Below are 18110 nucleotides of genomic sequence, written 5' to 3' on the forward strand. Positions count from 1 at the left end.
GCTTCCGTCGTATATTTCTTTGCTAAGTCAAGTGGCATTCCTTCCGCTATGTATGCTACTTTTAATTGTTCTGCTAACTCTTCCACTTCAGATGCGTACACTGCTGCATCTCTATGCCCTTGCCTTTTTTTGGCTAATTTGGCTATTAAATTCTTCGGATTATCACCTTTTAATTCTTTCTTTAGTGCTTCAGCTATCCGTGGAATCGTATCTTCTGTGGTTATTAGGTTCCTAGCCTTATTGGTGAGTCACGTTTTTATTAGCGTTACAGCTGTGTCTTCATGACCTTCTGCCAATTTGCCAAGTAGTTCTAATGCGTCTAAAAATGGTTGTAATTTCCCTGCGCTTCCATCGAACTCGTTGGGCAATATCTTGCTTGCGATATTCAAAAATTCATTGATTGTCAAAGCCATGTTTAATATTGTTATATCTTGTTTTATGTCACCTTTTTCCTCTTTTATTCCGTCATTAATTATTTCTTCTTCTCCTTCCTCGTCGCTTTTTCCTTCTTCTATTTCCTCTTCGCTTTGTTCCTCTTCAACTTCCTTGTCGATTGGTTGATGTATTGAACTTGGAACCACTGTTCTCACATTTACTGCTTGAAATGATCGTATAACTTTGTCTCTGATTTTTCCAAAATATTTGTTGCACGATTCCCTTTGTTTGTCCGAAAGTGCTTCCCAGTTTTTCCTAGTCAATTGCGTGAACTTGTTATAAGCTTTAATTAGCTGTGTCGTCACTTCTTCCTTTATGTCTTTAGATTTCGGAACTTTTTTCTTTAAGACTCTTCTGCTTTGCCTGTCTATTTCTTGTACAATTTCCTCAACTATTTTGACAAAATCTTCCCAAGTAACTTTGTTGCTACTCATTTATACATAATTTTTTTCTTTTTTCCAGCTTCTGCACTTCTTAGCGAAAATATAAATTCGATAGTCTTACGGTGTATATAGATATGTAGTATATAGATATATAGTAAAAAATATGGAGATAAAATAATACGTCAATATATGGTAAAAATATGTAAAAATTGCAGTGGTAATAAAAAATTCAAAAATAAATAACGTTATATTAACCCTTGTAAATAAGTAGTTAGAATAATAATTTAAATGTATTATGCATATAGCGTATATTTGTTATATATCGTATATTTATTTTGATAGGTATATTTACGATAGCAAATATTAAAATCATAAAAAATTGCAAAAATGTACTAAAAATCAGTAGTCAAATAATAAATGAATAAAAGTCAGCAAGGGTAAAGTATACGTTGATAAATATGTAAAAAAATCATATAAAATTGTATCATTGCGTCCTATAATAACTTAATATGAGGGTAAAAAAAATCTTTGTATATTGATAAATATTGGTAATAGAATAGAATAATTAAGTAAAAATAGGTAAACTTGAAACATATATTAATGTAATTAAGGTAGCACATAATGTTTATACTTTATATTAATCAGGAAATACCATAAAAATAGCTAATATGGACTTACCACTTTTACACCTGTGTTCGTATCACCAAAAAGTCCTCGCTGCACGTTCCATAGCATTGTCCATTGTCCATTGTCCACACGAAGTTCCATCTCCATACCTCAGCTCCGTCTCGGGCCTGACGTCTCCATCCTTTTCTGCATACCACACTGTTCTAGGGTGGTCGAGGTGCCAGAACATTGACGTGTTTTCCCATACTCGTCCCGTCTACCAGTCCTGTTTGTTCCCTACGTTCTCGCCTGGTCTTGGATCGCCATATGACAGCCCTGGCATTAAGGCTATCTTCTCCCGGTGAGGGTGGTTATCCCTTATCCGAGGGGTGGAATAATTGATACGCCTTTACTTGTTGAGTTGTTTTATTTACACTCGCATGAGCATAAGCTGGTAGCACCGCACCCAAAGAACGTCTCGTGTAGAAAGAGACACTATCTTTAATGTGGAAATATTACGTCTGATCTCCAAAATAGAATGACGAATGTCTAATATAATAATAAGAATTCCCTTGTTATAGTTTTGCTGTTTATATATTTAGAAATGCCTATTCAGCATCGACCATGAAAAGTGTTTATAATTGACTCTGCAATTATTAGTGAATCGTGATCTAGGATAACAATATTTGTATAATCGAATGAAGGTTGTAATATTGTTATGATGACATAAATAAATAAAAGTAATTATCGTAGATAATTACAGGGTGTTTTTAAGATATATCTACTGAGTACAGATGAATTCTTGTACACCATAACCTGTGAGGGTTATGGCACTACAGAAACTAAGCCTCGAATTTTGAATATCCTTAGCAATAACGCCTTAGCATATCTAAAGGTGAATTTCAGGTCAAAGCAATATAAATAATTTAAAATAAATACTAGCATTTGATGGACACACACTTAATAAACATGAGTGCAGAATTTGGTTAGTTTAGACGAGGAACTTACAGAGAAATTTTTTTTTAAATTTGTTGTTGTAGATATTGTCTCTTTTTTTGCCCTAGTGTTCTACTAGATGCGGCTCGTACTCTCTTTGTTGAATCGTATATATTTTTCGTCTAATGGGTTCGATACATAATCAATTTTTCTTTTGTTTGTTTTTAGGGCACTTTCCCATTTTCCGCCTTTTTGCTTTTTGTTTTCGTCTGCTTTTTCCGATAAATTTTTTCAGGTTTCATGCTTTGCAATTTGCAATTTGCGCTTTTACCCTGGGGGTGGATGCCACCCCTTCTCGGGGGTGAAAATTATTTTATTAAAAATAATACCATAAGTCGATAGAGGGACAAATTATTAGCAAAATTTGTTATATAAAGTTATTAAACTAAATCAACACTTTTTGAGTTATTAAAGACCAAAGATTTTATTTTTTCGTAAAAAAATGCATGTTTTAAATCGGTTTTTCACGTATAAATCAAACACTATAAGCTTTTGCAAAAAAGTTATTATTACTGAAATTGAAGATAATAAAAAATTGAATACATTCCTTACATCAAGAACTAATCTAATGTTAGTTCAAAGTGAGTTATTGGCAATTGAATGTGTATTTTTTTCGACGAGTACTCAAGTATTTAACAAGTATTTAAGCTTAAATATCGGGAAAACAAAGCAATATAAATATTTCTATTAAACATCTGCCAAAGTACTTCAGAATGCCTATCAAATAAGCTTCAGGACAAGGTAATAGCGTCAAAATTTAGCAAGTTATGATGAAAATAAAAGAACCGTTTCGAATTTTTTAGGAAAAAGTGAAAAATAAAACATACGCCATTTCCACAAAAATTAAAATTTATAGTAATCCTTACAAGAACTTCTTTATATTAGCATAAGTAATGTTTTTGATAATCTTGACCTGTTGAGAATGCATGTTTTTGAAAAAAAGATACAATTTAAAAAATCATAATTTTTAAAATCATTGTAACTCTCATTTTATTTTAATAATAACTCCAAAAATACTTCGTATATGTAAAAAATTTTATATAACCAAATTTTAGTTTTTTCTATGCCAAATATTTTACCTGTTCTACTATTTCTATAGGGTAAAAAATAACCAAGATAGAAACGTTTAAATCTTAAATATTTCTGTGGGAACCATGCAACCGGGGTTATTTAACCTTTTATTTTAAAAAAACTAAGGGGTTTAAAAGATTAATTTTAACGTGCTTAAATAGCACTTGGAATTAACTTTCAAATAGTTTTTAGATGAATCTGATATCGTAAACACGAACAGCGTTATTAAAAAAAACAATAACATTTCTTAGAGATAAATTTTTAATTAAAACATTTTGGAGCATAAATTTTAACGCTATCAACATGTTCGGGGGCTCATTTAATAGATATTTTTAAGTACTTTGACAAATGTTTAATAAGTTTATGTTATAAAATGCATAAATTTCCCGTTATTTCAGCTTGGATACTTAGAGTCATTCAATTACCTATAACTCACTTTTAGTTAACATTAAGAGGTTTTTGTAGTTAGGGGATTATTTCATTTTTTATTAGCTTCAATTTTGATAAAAATATCTTTTTTGTAAAACTTACACTTTTTGAGTTATTGATGAAAAATTGGTTAAAAACATGCATTTTTCTCAAGAAAAATTAAAATTTTTGATCTTTAATAACTCAAAAAGCTTTGATTTATTTTAATAACTTTATATAACAAATTTTGCTTGAAATTTGTCCCTCTATCGAATTATGGGGTTATTTTTAATAAAATAATTTTTACCCCCGAGAAGGGGTGGCATCCACCCCCAGGGTAAAAGCGCAAGTTGGCACCATGTCACCTATGTCCCTTGAGATATCCTCTAACCACTCACCAATTTTCATGCAAATCGATGGAGGTTCAACGAAATCGGAGGTAATAGCTCATATCCACCTTCAGTGACTCCACTAATAAGTAGTAGTTGTTTTCAGAGATAAATATATTTTGTTTTATATCAAATACTATATTATAAATTTATTTGGCCAAAAATTAGTTTATTTACTCGTTCATTCCACCCACGGGTCCAATGGAATCGAATAGTAAGTGATGAACGTATTTTATTTTTCGATAGGTAGAAAGATAATATCAAAAACTTTTACTCCGCAAAAAAACTTTCAAATATATTTTATTACTCTGTATATATTTCAGGAATTTAAAAGGCTTAGATTGTCTTGGGCCCGGAACTGGATGGTGAGTAGGTAGTCCCATTTTTTTATGTATACAAGAAAAAGTTATTTATTAGATTAGAAATAGGAAGGGAGGATGTGATATATGAAGCTTTTTACTGAATATATCGTGATATCGTTGCATGCTGGATGCAGCGACAAATCTTAATAAGTTAGCTGGGGTGCAGTATACCCTAGAATAACAAAAACGAATAGAAAAAGTTGATATGTATGGTACAATCAATTCTTTTTTAAATTTCCGTGTTTTGATTTTTATTAATATTGATAATTATAAAATTTTTATTACTTGTTTGAAATTTCGCGACTTGTTTAACTCGCAAAGCTGAAATGAGTTTAAAAAAACGTTTTAAAAATGTTGGACGTTTTATCAATGCCACTTTATTAAGCACTATACTATTACTAAAACCGCTAACTGGATCTGTAATCAAATCACATTTCACTTCATATAAGAACCGAGGGCTTAGACAGTACGTGTATGATAGGTATATGATCGGTTTATAGGCTATTGATTATATTCAAAATAAGATAGCTAGAAGGAACTACAACGTTAACGGGGTTTTATTATTTTATATGGTCAATGGACATCTATGTATGAAAAAACCGAGGAGTGCTACCATTCAAAGGGCTGGTTAAATTTCCTATCTAAATATAACTTTTTAAAGTCAAAGGTACTCTTTTTTACAAAAATATATTCAAAAGAAAAAGCACAAAGAAACCCAAAAGAAAGAAATTTTGTTTTTTGTCCCATAACTTTTGTCCACGAGGATATAGGTATCTACATTGTTTTACAGAAAAAAATCTACATATTTACTCTTTAAAATTGTGTTTGGTAGAGCTTATTGGGATTTACAGTTTTCGAAATATGATTTTTCAAAGTTCGCCACTCACAGCAATTTTGGGCAATTTTCCTTGTTGTTTCGCAAATATTATTCTGTAACTTTTTTCTACGTAACTTTAGGTATACGTAATTGTACACGTAATAGGAATAGAAATCAATTATCTTTAAAATGGTCTACTGCATAACGTTGTACGACTATTTTTTAAAGAGATTATGGGTTTTCAAGGTTTTATACCTTTAACGATTTTTTTATAATATAATATAAAAATAAAATAAAAATATTATATAATTTATTCACCATCATTCAACCCGGATCTATCAACTGCATGTCCATGTTCACTGTCTTCTCCATGCATTTCTGTCCTGTGCTGTCTGCATCCAGTTTCTGTCGATCCGTTTGATGTCATCAGACCATCTGGTTGGCGGACGACCTCTACTTCGATATGCCTCTTGTCTTGGTCTTCAGTGTATGATTCGCTGTGTTCATCTGTTATCTGACATTCTAGCTCTGTGTCCAGCCCAGTTCCACTTTAAAGTCATAATTCTTTCTATGGCATACATCTATAATATATTATAAATTATATAATACCTAATATAAAAAAAATATTATTTTTTACATTTTTTACGATTATTTTTGAAATTTCTCATTATAACTTTTTTTTTTCTTGTAGGTACATGAATATACAATATACTATCTATATATTGCGCAACAAAGAGGGCTTACTTTCTGTTCCTGAAACTGAGTGATTCTTTGATATTTTTTTACCTGTATTATTTAAAATTATTTCTTTTACAAAAATTACATAAACATTAGTCTTAAAAGACATCACTTTAGTTAAAATTATTTAAACGTTGACATTTAAAAAATTTTCAAAATCGAAGTCCATCTCTTCGTTAGCATTAGCTTCAATATCTTCCTCTGACACCTCAGTTATCTTAGAGTTCCCACAATTAGTACCCATGCACATGCACCCTTTGCAGAATATTGAACAAATAATTCCTATCTTCCTACAACCACCTTTTTTGTACATCCTTTGGTACATTTACATGCTATTTTTTCAAGCAAAACTTGTGGTGCAGGAATTTTGACAGTAAATATTGGAATTAATCCATATTTTGAAGTTTGCCCTGCCGAGTCAAGTGGATTCAAAGTATTACCTATAAAAAATAAGATTCAATCATAACACACAATCACATAAAAAAGTTATAATGAGGAATTTAAAAAATAATCCTAAAACCAAAAATCGTTGCCAGTACTTATTACAATATATTACTGAAAAAGCATGTTATTCAAAAATAACCCTAGACTTTTTTATAATACACCATTTTAAAGTAAACATAATAGGCTTTCTTTTTTATTATATAATATATATCATATAGAAAAAAAAGGTAGAATGGGAAATTTAAAAAATAATCTTAAAAAATATAAAAACTCGTTAAAAGTATAAAGTCCTGAAAAAGATAACCTCTTTAAAAGAAGTCGTACAACATTATACAGTAGACCATTTTAAAGGTAATTGATTTCTATTCCTCCTACATGTACCATTGCATATACCTAAAGTTACGTAGAAAATAGTTACAGAATAATATTTTCGAAATAACAAGGAACATTGCCAAAAATTACTGCGAGTGGCGAACTTTGAAAAATCATATTTCGAAAACTGTAAATCCTAATGACCTCTGCTGAACATCATTTTAAAGAGCAAATATGTAAGTTTTTTTATGTAAAGCAATGTCTATACCTATATCCTCGTGGACAAAAGTTATGGGACAAAAAACAAAATTTCTTTATTTTGGGTTTCTTTGTGCTTTTTCTTTTGAATATTATTTTTGTAAAAAAAGGTATCTTTGACTTTAAAAATTATATTTAGATAGTAAATTTAACCAGGAACAATTTTTTATGTAAACGTGTTTGTACCAAAAGTACATAGAACTCACCCTAATGTAACCTGTGCCCAGGGACTAATTCACCCATTTCTCAAAAACGCACCCCTTTAAATGGTAGCACTCCGCGGTTTTTTCATATATAGAGATTCATTGACCATATGAAATAATAAAACCCCGTTAACGTTGTAGTTCCTTTCTATAGTACATAATCAATAGCCTATTAGAACGTGTGCCAATACTCTCTCATCCCAAACTTCATTCCTTTCTTCCCACGATTTGCCTCAGTTGCCAAAAGATATTTTTGTATACTCATACTTATTCATTTTCCACTTCAATTTTTGATTTTGCTTATAGCAATTTGGTTGAGATTTTTCTCTCGGTATTTTTTTTTATTTAGCTAATGCCTCGACAACTAATGACCATTGGCATGGTAGGTACGGTAAATTTTTGCAGAAAGTACCTATTGGCATGTCTAGAGTTTGTGTTGAGCAAGTGTCTTGTTGCTTTGCAAAGTCGACGTCATTGTCTTGACAAAGAGACGCTAATTGTTTCTCTATCGGTGTTACATATGTATAGAATTTCTATTCAAAAAAAAACGAATAACCATTTTAAATTTCGTTGCAACACGAAACTACAGCCGCACCATATTCTAGTTCAATCAGAGAGTGCAGAAAGCACCTCTACCGGTTTAGAAACGTATTAGTCTCTCATCAGGAGGCACATATGCTGCTCTCTCTGACCCAAACAGGACAAACCCCAGCGTGCAGTTATGGATTGCAACGAATGAAATGGCAGGGATGCTCTAGCGGCAACGGCTAGCAAAAGACTAAGTTTTCAATCTAATAGCACATAAAAAATATCAAAAATACTACTCTACATTCCTCCAGATTGAAAACAATGGGAACCTTCTCTGATTTCACCTCCGAGGCTTCTGAAATTTGCAAGCCATAACGGATGCTGAGACTAAAGAAGATGAGGGAATTTTACAATTTATATTTCACGTCCCATCTGCTCAGCGCGGTAAAGTTCCAACGAGAATGGTTCTCTTCGTACTCCAATCAGAGTAAACATGTAAATAAAAAATGATTAACCATTTTCAATTTCGTTGCAACACGAAACTACAGCCGCACCATATTCTAGTTCAATCAGAGAGTGCAGCAAGCACCTTTACCCGTTTCGAAACTTATTAGTCTCTCATAAAATCCTTTATAAAAGGTACATTTGTTAAAATCCCTATACAGGGCTACATCAAAGACAGAACTAGTTTTCGATCGGTTGACCGATCATCATCAGTGTAATCTTAGAATCTACATGCTAACCACCAAAGTAAAAATATTTGGGTAAAAACCCTTTACAATTGATCCGTCATAGGAACATATGTAACCACTTTAGTGGTTACATATGTTCCTCATAGGAACCACTTTGGTGGTTAGCTTGTAGATTCTAAGAATACACTGATGGTGATCGGTCAACCGATCGAAAACTAGTTCTGTCTTTGATGTAGCCCTGTATAGGGATTTTAACAAATATACCTTTTATAAAGGATTTTATGTTTTTGTAATGGTATACAGCCAACTACAGGAAATTTTTCCTCGTGGATTATTAGTCTCTCATCAGGAGGCACATATGCCTCTTTGACCTAATCAGGACAAACTCCGGCGCGCAGTTACGGATTGCAACGATCGAAATGGCAGGGATGCCCTAGCGGCAACTGCTAGCAAAAGACTAAGTTTTCAATCTAATAGCACATAAAATCATATCAAAAATACTACTCTACATCACACCCGATTGAAAACAATTGTAGAGTAGTAATTCTAATATTATTTTATGTTCTATATTTTATTGGATTGAAAAATTATTAGAAAACTACATCACACCAGATTGAAAGCAATTGTAGAGTAGTATTTTTGATATTATTTTATGTGCTATTAGATTACAAACTTAGTCTTTTTCAATTTCTATTCTGTTTTCCCTTAAAACTCTGCAAAGTTTATTTGTCGTACTTTTTACATAGGTTGAATGTTATCTTCTTCTTCTTCTTCTTCTTCTTCTTCTTCTTCTTCTTCGTCTTCCTCTTCTTCTTATTCTTCTACTTCTTCTTTTCCTCTTCTTTTTTTCGTCTGCCGATATTTCTTCTTCCGGTTGGTGATTTGACCACACGTGTCTCCCCCATTCAGTTATTCCATTCTTTTCTTCTATGTAGTGTCCATTCGTTTATACACTGTTCATTACATTGTCTTCTAATGTCTTCACTGCTCTTTCCTAGTACTCTCAGCAATTTCCAGCACTCTTTGTGTTGTGTATCGGAAATAACTGAAAACCAAAACGTCCAAATAAAGAGATTTTGAACTGGAATTGTGGCTCATTCCCAGTAAAGATAATAAACTGGATTCATAATATTATAAGGCAGTTTGTATTTTATCACCAAAATAATTTTAAAACAAAATAGTTTCCTCCTGTTTCTTCCTGTAGTATACAGGGAGAGCCACGCTCAACGGGACGGATCCTATCGGGGAAACGGCTGAAGATATTAAAAATTCCTTCCGTAGGAATACGTAGGTCAGTACCGGCTACAAATTAAAATTTGTGAAATATATACAGGGTGTCCCAATTTAGCGTAACGATATAAAGTTATATATTTTTAAACGGAACATTTCACTTTAATTTTGAATTCTACTGAACAAAATAATGTTATTTTATTCAACATTCCCTATACCTATTTTTGACAGGTTTCGTTTTATTTGGGTTTTTCTGAAAATGTATTATTGGCGAAATTAATTAATTACACATTATCGCATGAATTTTAATTAACGTCTTTTTGTCAGTTGCTGTCCATGCTTTACATCAGAATAATTACCATTTGAAACTAATTTACAAAGTGTTCGCAATCTGAAGTGTCAGTGCTGTACAATATTTTCTATAATTACTTTCTTAACTTAAATGGGACACCCTGTATTTTACTTTAATTTTGAATTCTAATCAAAAAAATAATATTACTTTATTAAACAATCGCTATACCTATCTTCGATAATTTTCGATTTATTTGCGTTTTTTTGAAAATACACTATTCTTGAAATGAATTAATTACACTTTATTTTACACATTACTACATAAAGTTCTACTCTAACTTAAACAAAACACCTTTTATTTGAATGATGTAACGATTATTATAATCAAACTATTATAAAATTTTATATTAATATCTAGTATCTTCAGATCTATTTGCAATATGTTACCTGGAACATTAAATGTCGTTAATTACATAGGTCATTATACATTATAAAGAATGCCATGAAAAAACAAAAGGTACCTAGCTGTCAAACTAATAGTCAAACTATTAACTGCATTGCTTTCAATTAATAGAAATGGCAGATTATTCAATAGGGCTTTTCATTCACAGTCATTTGTTTCGAGCTTCTGTCATATGTTGTATAATCTGTGTAAAATATTAATATACACGGATTATACATATGACAGAAGCTCGAAACAAATGACAATCGATGAAAAGCCCTACTGAAGACCGAGTAAATATGATTTTAATACTGGGTGAATGTGATCAAAACAGTTTGTTAGCATCAAGAGTCTATGCTGAGAGATTTCCCTTAAAACGTCATCCTCGTAAAGAAGTATTTGAAAGAGTCTTAACAAGGTTTCGTAAAACTGGCAGTGTTGTTTATACTAAACGAAAATTGATAAATCCCATAACTGAAGATGAAAATACCGAATTAGAAGTTATTCGGTCAGTTATTGAAAATCCAAATACAAGTACAAGGACGATGGCCAGGGAGATTGAAGTAAGCCAAACTAGTATACGCAGAATTCTTAAGGAATATAAATATCACCCATACCGTACTCAAATGCATCAGCATTTGTATGGAACTGATTTTCAACGTAGGTTAGAGTTTTGTTTATGGTTTCTAGACAAAACGGGAACAGATTAACATTTTTTTGATAAAATTTTGTTCATTGATGGACTATACTTTTGTTCACTACTTTCCATAATAATCGACTGTGAATCTACCTAACTTTCACTATAATAATACGGAAAATAAACATGATTATAGATGTATTGATCGACAAAACCGATGGTCCCTTTTAATGTATATGGTGGAATAATAGGAGAATATCAGGACCGTATTTTTTAATGGCCATTTAAATGGACAAAAGTTTTTAAGATTTCTACGAAGAGACTTTTGGATACTTTTGCAAAATATCCCTTTACATATTAGAAGAACAATGTTTATGCAGCTAGACGGTGCTCCAGCATATTACACGCGTAATGTTAGAGAATATTTAGACAGAAAATTTACCGAAAAATGGATAGGTAGGGATGGTGCCGTCAATTGGCCTCCTAGATCACCTGGGTTAATATCAATGGACTTTTTTTTTGGATATATTAAAAGTTGGTTTATCAAACTCCACCTACAACCGCTGAAGACATGAAAACGCGTATTCGTAATGCGTTTGCAACAGTTACTCCAGAAATGTTAAGAAAAGTAAAACAAAATTTTGAACACTGAGTGACGTTATGCATTGAAGAAAATGGACACCATTTTGAACATTTAATGTAAATTAATTTTTTTCCAGTGTTTTGTTTAACTTTATGTAATAAAATGTAATTAATTAATTTCAAGAATAGTGCATTTTCAAATAAACGCAAATAAATCGAAAATCATCAAGGATAGGAGTAGGGATTGTTTAATAAAGTAATATTATTTTTCTGATGAGAATTCAAAATTAAAGTAAAATACAGGGTGTCCCATTTAAGTTAAGAAAGTAATTATACAAAATATTGTACAGCATTGACACTTCAGATTGCGAACACTCTGTAGATTAGTTTCAAATGGTAATTATTCTGATGTAAAGCATGGACAGTTGACAATTAACTGACAAAAAGACGGTAATTAAAATTCATGCGATAATGTGTAATTAATTATTGTCGCGAATAGTACATTTTCAGAAAAACCCAAATAAATCGAAACCTGTCAAAAATAGGTATAGGGAATGTTGAATAAAGTAACATTATTTTGTTCAGTAGAATTCAAAATTAAAGTGAAACATAGGTTGTTATATTTAAAAATATATAACTTTATATCATTACGCCAAATTGGGACACCCTGTATATATTTCACAAATTTTAATTTGTAGCAGGTACTGACCTACGTATTCATACTGTATAGGCGTTAGTAATTTGTTATTTACTAAAGTTTGCAATGTTTTAGCTGTCCACCCAATTCAAGCAATTGCATTTGTGAAACTGTCGAGAAACAGGGTGGACTAGTATTAAAAAGAAGTTATGAATTGCAGAAAACAGGCAGTAAGTAGTTCTCAGTAAAGAAATTTCTTAAAATATCTATAAAATTAAAGAACTTCCAAGACAAAGGTAATGTTAGACTCTACATGATTTAGTTCAGCTAGATAAGTGCAGTGATAATGAAAATGAAGTACCTACTTAGTTCGCTATGTAATTCCACCTTTATAGTTGTTTTGTTACTATGTAACACATTTTGATAATTATTTATGGATAATAAAACATACTTCATATGTGTATGCAAGACAGCAATCTTAAAAAACATATCTAATATGTGAACAGATCTACTGGCCTACGACAGAAATAAAATACCAGATCTTGTAGATTTTGGTGTCACCATGGGTTTACCAAACAACCACATTTTTCTATTTTAATATAAGTAAGATCACCCATCCTTCCTCTTCTTCTTCTTTTTCTTCTTCTTATTCTTCTTCAGGTGCCATGTCCACAACGGAGGTCGGCAATCATCATAGCTATTGGCACTTTAGAGGTAGCTCTTCAGAAAATTCATTTAATGTATATTCGTAACATTTTGCAGCCACGATATTCTGCTTCTCGCTATGCTTCTCCGTCCTTGGATCTTTTCCTGCATAATGAGCTGAAAACATCCTTCACAGAACACTATCTAGAATAAACTGGGCCTCCGTTGAGCAAAGAAGTTATTATTCCCTCTTAGCTACTTAACATTGCAATAACCTACTCGGAAGTAATACGTATTCGAATATTGGCACAATGATATCGACAACTTACTAGAAGCACATTAAAAAAAGAGAAAGTCATGTCTATACAAAAAAAAAACGAAGAAGAAAAAGAAGAAGATATCGACATCTTACAAAATCATTCCTCGCTTCGATTTTTGGGTTCCAACGATACAGTAGATTTAATAAGTTGGTTGTTATAGGTTATTGATTATGTACTATAGAAAGGAACTACAACGTTAACGGGGTTTTATTATTTCATATGGTCAATGATTCTCTATATATGAAAAAACCGCGGAGTGCTACCATTTAAATGGGTGCGTTTTTGAGAAATGGGTGAATTGGCCCTGGGCACAGGTTACATTAGGGTGAGTTCTATGAACTTTTGGTAGAAGATACTTTTGGTAGAAGATAGTCAAAGATACTTTTTTTTACAAAAATATATTCAAAAGAAAAATCGCAAAGAAACCCAAAAGAAAGAAATTTTGTTTTTGTCCCATAACTTTTGTCCACGGAGATATAGGTATAGACATTGCTTCACAGAAAAAAAACTTACATATTTTTTCTTTAAAACAATGTTTGGTAGAGGTCATTAGGATTTACAGTTTTCGAAATATGATTTTTCAAATTTCGCCACTCACAGCAATTTTGGGCAATTTTCCTTGTTATTTCGCAAATATTGTTCTGTAACTTTTTTCTACGTAACTTTAGGCGTATGCAATGGTACATGTAAGAGGAACAGAAATCAATTACCTTTAAAATGTTCTTTTTCTAAAGAGGTTATCTTTTTCAAGACTGTATACTTTTAATGAATTTTTATATTTTTTACGATTATTCTTTAAATTTCCCATTATAACTTTTTTTCTACATTTAGGTATATATTATTTAATAAAACAGAAAACTTATTCTGTTTACTTTAAAATAGTGTATTATAAAATTTCTAGGATTATTTTTGAATAAGATATATGCTTTTTCAAAATGTAATAAGTACTTTCAACGATTTTTGATTTTAGGATTATTTTCTAAATTTTAAATTTACTTTAAAATGGTGTATTATAAAAAATTCTAGGATTATTTTTGAATAAGATATATGCTTTTTCAAAATGTAATAAGTACTTGCAACGATTTTTGATTTTAGGATTATTTTTTAAATTCGTCATTATAACTTTTTTATGTGATTGTGTGTTATGATTGGATCTTATTTTTTATAGGTAATACTTTGGATCCACTTGACTCGGCCGGACAAACTTCAAAATATGGATTAATTCCAATATTTACTGTCAAAGCTCCTGCACCACAAGCTTTGCTTGAAAAAAATAGCATGTAAATGTACCAAAGGATGTACAAAAAACTGCGATTTTAGGAAGATACGAATTAGTTGTTCAATATTCTGCAAAGGGTGCATGTTCATGTACACTAATTGTGGGAACTCTAAGATAACTAGGGTGTCAGAGGAAGATATGGAAGCTAATGCTAACGAAGAGATGGACTTTGATTTTCAATAATTTTTAAATGTCAACGTTTAAATAATTTTAACTAACGTGATGTTTTCTAGGACTAATGTTTATGTAATTTTTGTAAAAGAAATAATTTTAAATAATACAGGTAAAAAAATATCAAAGAATCACTCGGTTTCCATTATGTATTTAAATATAGATGATACACCATTTTAAAGAACAGAAAGTAAGCCCTCTTTATTGAGCAATATATAGTATATTCATGTACAAGAAAAATAAAGTTATAATGAGAAATTTCAAAAATAATCTTAAAAAATGTAAAAAATAATATTTTTTTATATTAGGTATTATTTAATATATAATATATAATATATAATATATAATATATAATATATAAAATATAATATATAATATATAATATATAACATATAATATATAATAAAATATTATATAATATATTGTATAATAATATTATTTTATTTTTATATTATATTATAAAAAATCGTTAAAAGTATAAAACCTTGAAAAACCATAGTCTCTAAAAAAAGTCGTACAACGTTATACAGTAGTCAGTAGACCATTCTAAAGGTAGATGATTTCTGTTTCTATTACGTGTACCATTGCATATACCTAAAGTTACGTAGAAAAAAGTTACAGAACAATATTTGCGAAATAACAAGGAAAATTACCCAAAATTGCTGTGAGTGGCGAATTTTGAAAAATCATATTTCGAAAAGTATAAATCCTAATTACCCCTCCTAAAAAAATTTTTAAAGAAGAACAATATAGGTTTTTTTTCTGTAAAGCAATGCCTATACCTATATCCTCGTGGACAAAAGTTATGGGACAAAAAACAAAATTTCTTTCTTTTGAGTTTCCTTGTGCTTTTTCTTTTGAATATATTTTTGTAAAAAAAAGTATCATTGACTTTAAAGAGTGATATTTAGATAGGAAATTTAAATAGGAACAATTTTTATGTAGATACGTTTGTACCAAAAGTGCATAGAACTCACCCTAATGTAACCTGTGCCCAGTGACTAATTCACCCATTTCTCAAAAATGCACCCCTCTAAATGGTAGCACTCCGCAGTTTTTTCATATATAGAGATTCATTGACGATATGAAATAATAAAACCCCGTTAACGTTGTAGTTCCTTTTAGCTATTTTATTTTGAATATAATCAATAGCCTATAATAATAAAAGCAATAACCACATCAAAATATTTTATTGTTTCTTCAATATACTCCCAGGAAATTTTATGATTAATATTAATCTAAAAAAACCAGTTTATGCAAAATTTTACATTTTTAGGAATAAATACACCACTAAAAATTAAACAGCATCAAAAACGAAGCAGTAGGAAATACATAAGATCGCTAAGAGGTAAATATATTTAACAATTTATTCAAAATTGTAGACTCATAAAATTTGCAGATACCAACAATAATATGGACGACGACGAGGAAGAGGAGGATGATCTAGATGAGGATATAGTTTTAGAAGAAGATACAACAGAGACTACACCTAGCACTACAGAATACTTGGAAAAGGAAGAGCTCGACGAACAAGTTAGTAATGATTTAGAGGATAGGATCATACAGCTGCGGCAAAACATAACTTCCAGTAAATCACACAGCTCGAAATTTAAATGTATATCAGAAAAAATTTTAAGATGGTTATTATTCATATTAGTAGTTGTATTTCTATAGATTTTAACAACCGCAATTAAATATTTTAAAAATAAAAAATAGTTATTGCACAGATTTTGTTATTATTGAAAGGGTTGTAGTTGAAAGAACTTGAACGAGTCACTAATCCCGACTGTATGCAAATTTTGTACAGTCATATCGCACCCTCAGTGCAAGACTGCAGTAACTCAAAATTTTATGAAAATGAAGTAATCATGGAATTCGATTGTAAACATGCATACCTATCCCATGTAAAACTTTAGTAACTTTCAAATGCTTAATGGGCTAAATATTACAACAACAACGGTTTAACTATTTTGCGTTTTTGAACATAAGTTCCGTGCAAAACTGTTGTAACTCTAATGTAACAGAGTTACAACAGTTTTGCACGGAACATTGCAACGGATTCGATAACAAGCAATGAAAAAAGTAAGATATTTGTTATTTTAATATCTATATCTGTGGTGTTTAATTTTAATATATACCGCGTCTACGTAATCCATTAAATTTTATGTCCTTTGTGTGATATATTTATTTTCCATAAGATGTGTGCGATTTCGTTTGACCTTTTATTTGTTAGATTGGATTAAAACCACATAAATTAAGACTAATTATTTACGACCAAAAAGTATTTTTTCTCATGAAAGGAAAAACAGTTATCTCAAAACTTGTGTATTGACAATACTGAGACGTCAAAAATATGTATTCTCAGAAAACTTGCCAAAGAACAGCCAAAAATTCAAATGGCCAAAAAGAAAGATTTGGTATACTTATGCCATTCGGGTATGATACCAGAAGCCCACCATAGTTTTTATAAAAATATTTTGGCACAAGATGATGTACGAGAAGAGGACAACAACGGCCACTAAAAATGAAAGAACTATTGGCCGATATAGAAAGGTGGCCGGTATTGTCAGTTTTTGTATTCTAGATGTACATAATTGGTTAGGGGAATTTTTAAACTGGCCGTTAGTACAGGTGGCCGATGTTGGCAGGTGGCCGGTAACACAGGTTTTACTGTAAAAGTAAATGTCTCTACACTTTTTACAATTTTCTCCGTGCAAAACTGTTGTAACTTTGAAATTCTAATACTAAATGTGTAGTGATTAACAATTTTTTCCGTGCAAAAGTGTTGTAACTTTGAAATTCCTAATTTTTTTCGCATTAATATTATTTTATTTAAATTTCTATTTTTGGTTAATGTAACATAGACTGAAAAGCATGCAAAATCATAATCAAATGTTAATTTTTCTTAAAACTTGTGTCTTATTTCACCGATATTAGCACGAAAATAAACAAAATAGTCTTTATGGGCCATTCCACGAACATACGCCTGTTTTTGGATTACTTCGACAACTAATATTTTACTGTGCAACATAAGAAGTACGAAAGTAAATGGCGCTAATAATTATTTAAATAAACAACAATGTAATTTGCAATTTACTTTCGTTCTTCTTATTTTGCACAGTAAAATATTCGTTGTCGAAGTAATCCAAAACAGGCGTATGTTCGTGGAATGGCCCATATCTCGAAACTTACTTATTTTGACTTACTGCAGTCTTGCACTGAGGGTGCGATATG

At 30.8% G+C, this 18110-nt stretch overlaps 1 protein-coding gene across 1 annotated transcript in view; it reads left to right on the forward strand.

Moving 5' to 3' along the window:
• The window catches only part of LOC114337688 (uncharacterized), a 50758-nt gene extending 34185 nt beyond the window's left edge, over nucleotides 1-16573 (forward strand). Inside the window, exons 5-8 of the mRNA XM_028288201.2 lie at nucleotides 4612-4653; nucleotides 12597-12691; nucleotides 16153-16224; nucleotides 16276-16573. Coding sequence (XP_028144002.1) covers nucleotides 4612-4653; nucleotides 12597-12691; nucleotides 16153-16224; nucleotides 16276-16550 — 484 coding nt within the window. The 3' untranslated portion in view covers nucleotides 16551-16573. The remainder of the gene's footprint in view (nucleotides 1-4611; nucleotides 4654-12596; nucleotides 12692-16152; nucleotides 16225-16275) is intronic.
• Nucleotides 16574-18110: the final 1537 nt, after the last annotated feature.

The sequence above is a fragment of the Diabrotica virgifera genome, chromosome 2 (genome assembly GCF_917563875.1).
Source record: "Diabrotica virgifera virgifera chromosome 2, PGI_DIABVI_V3a".
NCBI classification, from domain to species: domain Eukaryota; kingdom Metazoa; phylum Arthropoda; class Insecta; order Coleoptera; family Chrysomelidae; genus Diabrotica; species Diabrotica virgifera.